We start from the raw sequence: 10,525 nt of genomic DNA, 5'->3' as shown, positions 1-10,525 counted from the left end.
ACGTATTTGGGAAGAACGTTAAGGGAATGTGAAAAACAGAAACATGAAGCCTGCTGAATAAAAGATCTGATTTATTCAAACAGCTTAGATTTACAGAAGCAAATGCAAGAACCAAATCAAACAAAAAACAACCAAGCATGAAGCTTTAATTCCCTTTTTGGTGCAGCTCCCTCAGTTTTACAAGTAGAATGTGGCTCATATTTATTTTATTTATTTATTTATTTGATTAGGACAATGCACATTAATCAACATATCAGCAAAAAGCGTCAATGTAAATATGCCGGAGTTAGCACAGTTGCTAAATTTCATCCGTTGTCCTAAGGCAGGTATCATAGAAAAAACATACAGACATTACACAATTAGATAAAACATGTAGAAATCTTACAAAAAATAAGTCTTGCTTCACATCAAAAATATTAAACGTGACAGAAAAACAAGTTAACAAAGAATATGAATCATTATGAAATAAACAAAACATCTTTACAAAGGAATAACATCAGATGAAAACATAAAATTAAAACAAATATAGTCACAAGCAGCTGTTTACAGGCTCAAGTCCATGTGGAAGATGACTGGACAATGAGTGTGCACACTTGATTCATTGTTTTGCAGAAGCACACTATATTAGGACAGGTTATAGATACTCTGTGGTCAGCTGTTCAACAGAGTCAGATGCACACAGTTAATCTTGCTCTATTTGTTCTCACGCTAACCACAGAGTTTACATTATTTACAAATAATAGTAACATTTTGTCGAGGTGTAGTAGTATCAGCTTTGGACAACCCAAATTAAGCGTAACCAGAAAAGGTCTATATGATAATTATACAGAGCACACCACAATTGTATAATATTCAAATCTCTTTACATGTAGGATGTTAACATTTACTCAAATATTTAAGGAAGGCTGCAGATAACTAATTATGCCGGGTAAAAAAAATTGTGTTAACACTGAGTGTTTCTGATGGCAATCAAAATCACATCACAATGTTTAATTTTTTTGATTGAAAAGGGTAATCAGGGTGAGCAGCAGGTTTTCAACACAGTACCCCATCTTTGAACATATCTAAGGTTTACAGGAATGAACATTGTCAACTTTTATTCTGGTAACTGGATTGTTAAACAAAGTTTACATTTTTACATGTTCCACCTGTACATTTCTCTAGGTTAACTTTTCAATTTTATGTTGTGACAACGCTCTGATCTGGTTAGGTTTAGGCACAACAACCACTTGTTTAGGGTGAGAGTAAGATTATGTTTTGGCTTAAATTAAGCTTACATTTGGCTTAAAATGAGGTCTGTCAAAATAACATATTAATAATGTGTACATTTCCATTGATTAATTAATTACAGAAAAAATAATGCAATGAAAAAAATAACACAGATTAATCGCAGTCTATGACACCCCTTGACCTTACGTCACTGAACACGTTCCACAGCAGCTTTGTAAACATGATGGAGGTGATAACTAAACACTGCTGAGTGCACTGAATGGAAAAGTCCCACTGCAGCCAGTGTTCCTAACTGTCAAACGGTTAACATTCTGTCTCAATCCCAGAATGGACTGTGGTTAATAGTCGGACATTGTACCATTGCTACCAGATGCTGTCGTTTCAGCATGAATAATATCCTTACCATGGATAGCATTAGCATGGATATTAGCATGGACACAAATAGCATGGATATTAGCAGGGATAGTGATAGCTGCCACTCAAACATGAGGTCCTCTGGTGTATTGAGGAGCTACAGAGTTTATTCATGGTCAAACTGTAACCTGTACTGTACATTTACTGCCACTAGACAACCTCCCTACTAAACGTTCCGTCTGCTCCGGTGGCTAACAGCTGTCTGCTCTGAGCTCAGCCACCGACCGTCGCTCTCCACTCGCTCACTACAAACTGCCCTGTTATTAAAGGAGCCACACAACTCTTAGAACACCGGACGCCAAGCGTGGCAGATGACATAAAAGTCCTACTGTAGTCCATTCCATTTTAGCGACAGCTTAATTTTTTTAAGCACAAAATTTACATTGACAGTGTCGGGAAAGATCATAAAAATACCAAAACACACTGGAGTGGTACTTCAATGGAACTGTTGACAGGAGAACCGTTTTGTGCAACTTATGCAGTGAGGAATATTCTAACCATCGCAGAACTACAAGCTTCAAATATCACCCGCTTTTAAAGTTTAGAGCGTCCATTTATTAACTGATTCACTCATCTACCAAAATGTATTTGCACTGAGATTCTTTTTAATAATACGGCAAATATTGGCATATGGCATTAATTACAATTGATTAATCATAAAGCTTGGAATTTATTTATTTATTTATTTTTTTTAAATCACTTGACAGCCCTACTTACTGTAAAATATGACTGAAACATGACTTGAAATTGTCCAAAGGTCTCCTTAAAAATATCCAGTGGTGTCGTGCTTGAAAATGTTGAAACAGAGTCTAGAACTACGGTCACTGGTTTTGCAGCTTTCTGGCCTGTAACTCCACCACTATCCCCTCCACCTGCTGATCTAGAAGTCAGGTCGTAAACATGTTACGTATGACAAATTTGAGCGTATCACTGGTTAGCATGAACATTAACTGCCAGCATTTGATTCTGGTGACTGGGCTTTGTTTAATGTCCTTAATGTCGTCTTTACTAACAGTAAATGTGGCAAAAAAAATGACAGCTCAGTTAGCAGAACAAAATTAGTATTTTCCATTTCTTCAAACCATATCTTCCTTTGTGTACATGTGTTGCTTACCATATCAACATTTATACAATACGTGTCACATTACGCTCACAGTACATGACTATGAGCTGACTTTCATGTAGAGACTTTGAGGGGGTGGCGGTGGCAATGCAGCTACGTGTAACAGCTTCCAAGCCAGTGACCACTGTTCAAGACAGTGTTTAATTTTTTTTAAAGTGTGACACCACTGGATGTTTTTAACAAGACGTCATGGCATTGTCTAGTCGTATCTGTGGCGACAGAACCAGGTCCTTGAACCTAAAGAAACATACATTTGCAACATAAAGAATTGTAAAGTTTCAACAAAGCTGTGTTTTGCAGAAACGAACATAGCCAATCTCGCAGCAGAACCGCAGTTAATCCACCTTAACTTTTGATACAGTTGTAGGTCAGTATTCTTAGTTATTACATTCATATTGAAGACAGTCTGCAGCACATCATCTATGTCCAGTGCGAAATTCTATAAGCCTTAATGATGACTCAGGGAGCGCCTTTTTGTGGTGGATGGGCGTGAATGAACTCTCTCAACTCTTCCATCTGGGAAAAGTTCATGCTGTGCAATATCCCACCGGTTAAAAAGATAAGTTCACCCAAAAATAAAAGATGTAGTCATTATGTACTCACCCACATGCACATGAAGAGTCAGGTTAAGTTTCGTAGGAGCTTCACATCAAAACAGCATTGCAGCATTCTCCTAAACAACTCAAGTATCAGGGGACTTGTTTTGAAGCGTGGAAAACCACCATAAAAGCATAAGATGGCTCTATACAGCTTGTCAGGCATAATCCAACTCTCCCCTGAGACCCCAAACTGATTTGAAAAGATGTTATTTACACCCTCAATGCATGGTCAGGTGGATAATGAAACTTCACAAGACTTTCCATTGGCATGAGATTGAATAGATAATGACTGGATTTTTATTTTTCTGTGAACTGTTCCTTTAATGTTTCTGTTGTGTTTGACATGACTGAGGGTTTAAAGAGCCCTCCGAAATCAATGTTTTTACAGTTGCCCAATTTTAAATTCATTTCGGAGCTTCATTAATGAACCTCTGATCACTGGAGGGCAGAAAGTCGCCAAAAACAACAGAAAATGAGGACAACAAACTTGAACAACCCTTGCAAATCACTGAAGCATCGTGCTGAACAGTTCAGCTAAGAAAACATTTCCCAGACTCTTGGCCAACAATATTTGTATATGTAGCGCAGGATTGGACTATTACCAAACGCGTCTCCAGCAACCCAGCTACCCAAAGTGTAAGTACTCACTATCAGATACACATTTGTTTCTCTGTTAATTAAGCTTTTTAGCTCGCCACAATGACAATCCAAAATGACCAAAAACTGATAAACAAAGGCCTTCCCCTTCCTAAAGATCATTTGGTGTCATTTTGGTGGATACACTGCTGTGCTGACTGACAGAAATGTGCTTCTTTAACCCTGGGAAACGTTTGACCAGCATCTGTCTGAAATAGTTCTGGAACTTTCTCCCAACAAACGTGTAGAAGATAGGACTGATGCAAAAGTAAGTGTAAGCAAAGACACGAGTGACATGAAGAGCATAAGTCCATTTCTTTTGTTTCTCACAGCCTTCCACTTTATCTTGCATCAGCATTGCAATGTTGTACGGCGTCCAGCACACAAAAAAAAACAGCACAATGATGAATATTAACCTCACTGTTTTGAACTTGGTAACGAGCCTGGATGATATGACGGTGATGGCAATCCTGACATAGCAGTAAATAATAACGGCCAGAGGAAAGAGCAAGAAAAGAAAGATCTGAAGGTAAAATCCAGTATCCCTCAGCCTCTCAAAACTAAGACGAGATAATTCACCAGGATACTCATCACAGAATGTTTTGTTGGTCATGCTATGTAAATAAGGGTTGTGGATAAATATCTGCTTGATGCAGGACAGGATGCTGACCACCCACACCACAGCGCAGGAGACTACCGCATACCTTTGATTCCTCACTCGCGATGCGCTCAAGGAGTACACAACTGCAAGGTGTCTGTCAAAGGTCAAAAGAGTTAGGAAGAGGACAGAACTGTAAAAGCCCAGGTAGTAGGCGCTTCCAACAATCCTGCACATGGCTGCGCCAAAGATCCAGTTGGAGAGCTGCATGTAGAGTCCCATGAAGGGAAGGCTGCTCACGAAGATCAGGGAGGAGAACACCAGGTTCAACAGCAAGATGTTGGTCACAGTGGTCAGCTTCTCAAACCTAGGAGAGAAAAAACAAAAATGCTTATTGGTCACACTGTTTGTTTGTTCATGTCATAGTAGGAAATCAACATTTCTGTATGAGTGCCATATCATGTTCACATTATATATTTATGGCCTGACTTTCATATCAGGAGGTGGAGGGGGTGGTGGTGGAGTTGCAGGCCAGAAGGCTGTCAAGCCAGTGACTGCAGTTCAAGACTACAGTTGAACATTTGTAAACGTGACACTACATATTTTTAAGGAGACCTTGGAACAAATTCGAGCTGTTTGTGATGACAAAAAACAGCTATGTTTGACGGCAAGTCAGGAGCCAGCAATGGTGGAGAGCAAAACAGGTCTCTGCTCAAAACATGATCGCTTCCTAACCCTAACCTGAAGTGGTTTTTGTGCCTAAACCTAACCCCACCATAAGCATGTCTAAAAAAATTACAAAATTCTCTTTTCCATTTTGTTATGCTTAGCGAGATATCTTGTTGAGGGTGACGCTGTCAGTCATCTTAACATTCCTAACATTGTGCCTGTCTTCTCAAGAAGAATGGTAGTTTGTTTGTTTTTGTCTTTATGTGTGCAGATGAAAAGTTTAGATATTCATTCAAATTGTACTCAGTACTCAATTATAATTTTAAAAGTAACTAAGTACATTATATGATGTAATGCATACTTTGAGAAAAATTTAAGACTTAAATCATAGGGACTTTACAATGTCTTAAGTAGTGTGGATTATCATTACAGTTTTGTTATTGCGCAACACTTTTCTTTATGATCTGTGTTCAGCCCTTAGAAACATAAGCATATATTTTTCTTTCTGCATATTTATGATCTGAAATAGAAGCCAACAAAGAGAAACACAGAGTAAACATTCCCAACTTCAGTGAATCATAACCCTTATTCTTAGAGATAAATACATCAAATAATAATGATATTGATATAGTTTCACTTCAATATAGTCTATGGATGAAAAAGCAGCACTGAAGCACTGTTCAATATTTATCGATTGTTTTTTTAGATGTGGAAAAATGTGAAGCTAAGCTTTGTGAATTAAGACAATGAAGCTAGTTTTGAGTTGTCAGTTGTAAGTTCAGAGCTGTGAATGGTACTTTCCCTGAGCCCTCACCATGTCAGTATGCAGCTAACCCAGCACGTGTCATTGCTTCCCCTTTATAATATTCTGCATTATAAACACTCCTTTCAGTCAGAGGCCCAGGGAGACTTTGCCGAGTTCACCTCTGACTCTGCCATTTGTGTTTCCATGAAGACTGAAAGTATTTTCACATTTGCTTGCTCTTGAAGGCAGACAGCAGCGATGGAGGCGAGGGTAGAGTGCAGAGGGTCGGTCGACAGTGACAGAGGAGAGGTAACTCTTAGGGGGCTCAGACAGAGGACAGCTACTGTACTCTTTTCTCTGTGGGCACACGAATAAGACGCTCCTAGTATGACTTCATCTGTACTCTCCCAGTGTGTATTTTTTTCCTGACAACCTGATGACATCTCCAGTCAAATCCAACGGTGCCACAAATGGTGTAGAACTGAAGCCTGACGCAGGACTGCTCTGTCCATTCTGCCTCCCAAATATCAGAATCTGAGGCAAGTGGACTAAAATCTCTCTTTAGATGTCTTGGCTGAAGAAGTGGTTAGGTTATAGTGTTCAGTTATGCTGATACCATGTTGATTAGATTTTGAGGATGTAGCTTGTGGTGGTGCTGAATTGTATTGCATTGAGGAGTGTTTTAAATATTTCATCCACCCGTTTATTACAAGTGAGGGTAGGGTTAGCACACACACACACACAGACTGCCGAGCTCATAGTTTCTCTTGTTTCCTCATCCAACTCAGATGTGTTACATCGCTAACTATCCAAACATGAGTTAATTAATAAGAGTTACCATTAGTCTGCTGATCGTTTAGCTGTAAAACATGTTGCGTTCATTTATTCAGTCAGAAAAGGTTGTTCAGAATTTCACTGTTCCAGAGCGCTCTGAGCATCCTCTGTATGGAAGACATTTTTTGGCCATTATTAAAACTAATAAAGCTAAAAGTAAAATAAATACAATTTAAAAAAAATATTATTACTGATCTAGAAATGATCAGGTCATAAATAACATACAACAAAAAGTCACTTGAAAAACAAGTTAGACTTTTCGCACGGGACTAGTATTACCTGGGGACCTCATGATTTAGAAATTAGCCCACCACTTCTGTGTTTTGTGCGGCGTATTCGCACGGGATAAGCAAAGTCTGTGTTTTAACTCAAATTTACTGACATTATCCCCCGGATATGATGTCAAGGCTCTGTGTAACCAACAACAACAGTAACCGTTTTCAACACGGAAAAATGGATAAATAATCAAAGGACATTCAGTGTTGGATTTATTTTTATGGATTTATTTTCTCCTAAAAGACAATGCAGTACAAGGCTGGATTACAAAGAGACTGAAAGGGATACGCTCGCACTGGAGCCCTCGTTGGAGCAGCACAACGGTTAGATATGGATATTTTTAATATAATAAGAACTGGTGAGACTGTTGAAAGATAGAAAAATGTTCCTTACCGCATGCTGCCATGCATGTAATCCATCTAATCATCTTTCGAGATTTTGCACCCAAAATGCTGTCAAAACTTTCAGTTATAATTGCCAACGCAGCCTCCATAATTCTCGACCGGGAAAAAGGCAGAAAAAGGCGCGGAAAACACAAAAAACCTTAAAAAAAAAAAACGACCCCAAATCACAGAGATGCCGATTCGCATGGGACTAATATTATCACATGACCTCTGTGTTTGGTGAAATATGGTAGGTAATTTGCGGTGGAATTTTTACTTTACAAATTACGGACATGGCAGATTCGCACGGGATTAGGATCACAGACGACCTCCGCAATTATTACAAATTACTAGAGGTCCCCACGTAATACTAGTCCCGTGCGAAAGACAGACTTTATTGTCAATCAGTGAGCAACAAAAAGTGAACTGAACCATGTATAATAATGTTCATCCCTTGAATCAACTGAGAGAATATTTCAGCTAAACACATACTGTATATGTTTCAAGACTAACATAGGTTAAATGCTGACTTGAGAGAATGGGAGATATTCTGAATAAATCTGGCACAGTTTACCTGGTCTCACTTCTCTCATGTCATGTTTTACTATTTGACCTCATGGCTGTTTTTTTCCCGTCGCAAGATGGTGTCAAGTTTAGCCCATAAACCCTCACATCCTGGTAGTGTGCTCTGCTCTCTTTTGGCCTGAAAGCCATATAACAACAAATACGCCAAAACTCAAATTGTCAAAGAACTAGATATACTGTGTGTAGAGGTCAGGACTCGGGTATTTGACAGCAACATAAGACTAAAACTCCTCAGCATTACAGTTAGCACCTCCAACTCCCCAACAAGCTGACCAATCTATGTATTAAAGATTGTAGTAGCTTATGGCATGAGGAAAGGCTGATTATTGACCTTTTCCTTAAACAGTGTGTGTTTGTTTGGCTGCACTGTGAACACACACAGCAGTTGATCTTCTGTTGTATTTCTGACAAAATAGCTGCTCAAGGATTGCGTGCTGTAGTATTAAGCTGCAGTATCCACAGGTGTTGCCAAATCAACCAGGATCAGGAATTATAACTTCAGTTTACACCTTGTAAAACAAAATCCAAGGTTATAGTAAATGTGTGTAAATGATTTAAAAATAAATGACACATTGTAAGAACTGTTTGAATTAGGGCCATGAATACACCTGCTGCCCCTTCAAACTGCAACACCAAAACTTTGTTTGTATGGTATTCTCTTTAAAAAGACATCTGCAGTACTGTTGTTCATTTAGTTTTTGTTGAACCACTCACCGATGGATGATGACCAGAACCAGCACGTTGCCAACGAGGCTGAAGAGAAACATAAAGTAGAGCAGGGGGGCTAGATGAGATCCCAGACTGTTGTCACTGTCCCTGTTACATGGACTGACATGCGTGTACGGTTCAGGGCTGTAATCATAATCAAATGTTGAAGTCTCCATCTTTTTATGGAAGGTCAGCAGGGGAATCTGCCAGACACAGAAACACAGCCATCAAACATAACATTCACAAAATGATGATTATCAAACAATTCATCTATTAGAAATGATTTAAGGAGAGCTGGACAACAATGCCTTTACCTGAGAGGCTCAGAGGAGCACAGGAAATAATAGCAGATGTTTGTGGGAATGATGATGATGCTAAGGGGAGCTGACTTGCCGTCCAGCCAGCAGGGAGGCTTCTTCTTCTTGTTGTCTGACTCTGAACGCCACAGCTGTCTGACTCACGGTGAGTTCAAGTCACTCCATGACAAGTCAGCGAGCTAGGGGAAGGAAGTGCCACAGAAAAGTGGGTGTGTCTGTGCATGTGTGTTTGCATGTGTGAGGGAGGGATTACCACAGCAACACTTCACACAAACAGGATAAATGCATCTGTGCACGTCTCGTGTTAATATTAAATTCAAATCATATTTGACTAACTGTGAGGAAACCACTGTGGAAAACCACAGACAAAATGATCACGCACGTTTGATAAAGACAAGAGAAGGAGTACGTCGCTGACAAGGCGTGCAGAGTGTGGAAGAGACTCTAACATGAGTATTGTAAAAGCTCTGCAGAGCACCTGCAAAAAGCTGCCGTCATATAGTTCATACATAGCCTAATCAGGTGTCCGAACGAAAAACAGGTCAAGGTTGAATATTACATTCTGGACTTTTAGGGTTTTTAGGGTAAGTTTACCCTAAAATGTATTAATTCAGTACTGATCTGAAAAGACTTGATTTCCAGCCGTTTTGTGCCGAAATTATCATTTTAGCTGCTAAGCTAAAAGCGTTAGTGTGCACCACACTGTATGGAGCCAAGGATCTCATTTTTTAAAGACAACTATACTATGATTAGAGTTCAGGAAAGAGTGTGGTTTGCTTATTATTGTCAAACTAAAACACTTTTTAAAAAGGTTTTTTGTGACGGTTTGTAGATGGACCCAAAAGCAGACAGGTTAAGGTTATAAGGTGATTTATTCAACAATCAGAGGGATAATAGTGCAGTTCAGGGGTAGCTCGTTGAAGCAGGTGAAGAGGGCTCCATGAGGAAAGGCGTTACTTGAGGTCATGAAGCTGCAGAGTGTGCAGAGAAGCTTGGTGGCTGGCTAGGTTACGGTGCGTGTTTACCAGCCGACACTGGGGAGGACGAGGAGAAGGACAGGGTTAACTGAGGTAGAAAGACAAGGTAGCACTAAGAAATTACACTCGGAATTGGGCTGGAAAGTAACTACCATGGTGGTTTTTCTTCATTATGCAGTGCGGACATAGGCAGCGCAACACAACAAACAAGCATGGCAGAGGGGGCCGGTAAGTACCAGACCTGCTCACCAGCTGCTCGCCTTAACCCCCATATAATTTTAAATGTAAGCTTATTGTCGACGTAACATGACGCCGTTTAACCACCTCTAAAGTTCAGAAATAGTGCATCGTGGGCAAACGTTTATGACTTTCATCAGCCGTCGTCTGCAGTTTGCGCTCGTTTTGTTTTCCGTTTGAACATGTAGCCTTGT

At 39.6% G+C, this 10,525-nt stretch overlaps 1 protein-coding gene across 1 annotated transcript; it reads right to left on the bottom strand.

Moving 5' to 3' along the window:
- Positions 1-2,916: 2,916 nt before the first annotated feature.
- LOC141014180 (C-C chemokine receptor type 3-like) lies at positions 2,917-9,176 on the bottom strand. Its single transcript, XM_073487866.1, has 3 exons — positions 9,115-9,176; positions 8,807-9,003; positions 2,917-4,967 (listed from the first exon to the last, which is right to left on the bottom strand). The coding sequence occupies exons 2-3, from the start codon at positions 8,974-8,976 to the stop codon at positions 4,115-4,117; spliced, it is 1,023 nt and encodes a 340-aa protein (XP_073343967.1). The 5' UTR covers positions 8,977-9,003; positions 9,115-9,176; the 3' UTR covers positions 2,917-4,114.
- Between the last annotated feature and the right edge of the window lie 1,349 nt (positions 9,177-10,525).

Source organism: Pagrus major, chromosome 19 (assembly GCF_040436345.1).
Source record: "Pagrus major chromosome 19, Pma_NU_1.0".
Lineage (NCBI taxonomy): Eukaryota > Metazoa > Chordata > Actinopteri > Spariformes > Sparidae > Pagrus > Pagrus major.
This window is presented reverse-complemented; position numbering and strand designations above follow the sequence as displayed.

What these genes read in the sequence shown, in the direction of transcription:
- LOC141014180 (XM_073487866.1), bottom strand. Translation starts at nt 8,976, where the DNA reads ATGGAGACTTCAACATTTGATTATGATTACAGCCCTGAACCGTACACG. An exon ending in GTTCTGGTCATCATCCATCG is followed by an intron (nt 4,968 to 8,806) that starts GTGAGTGGTTCA and finishes TTTCTCTCCTAG; the next exon opens with GTTTGAGAAGCTGACCACTG.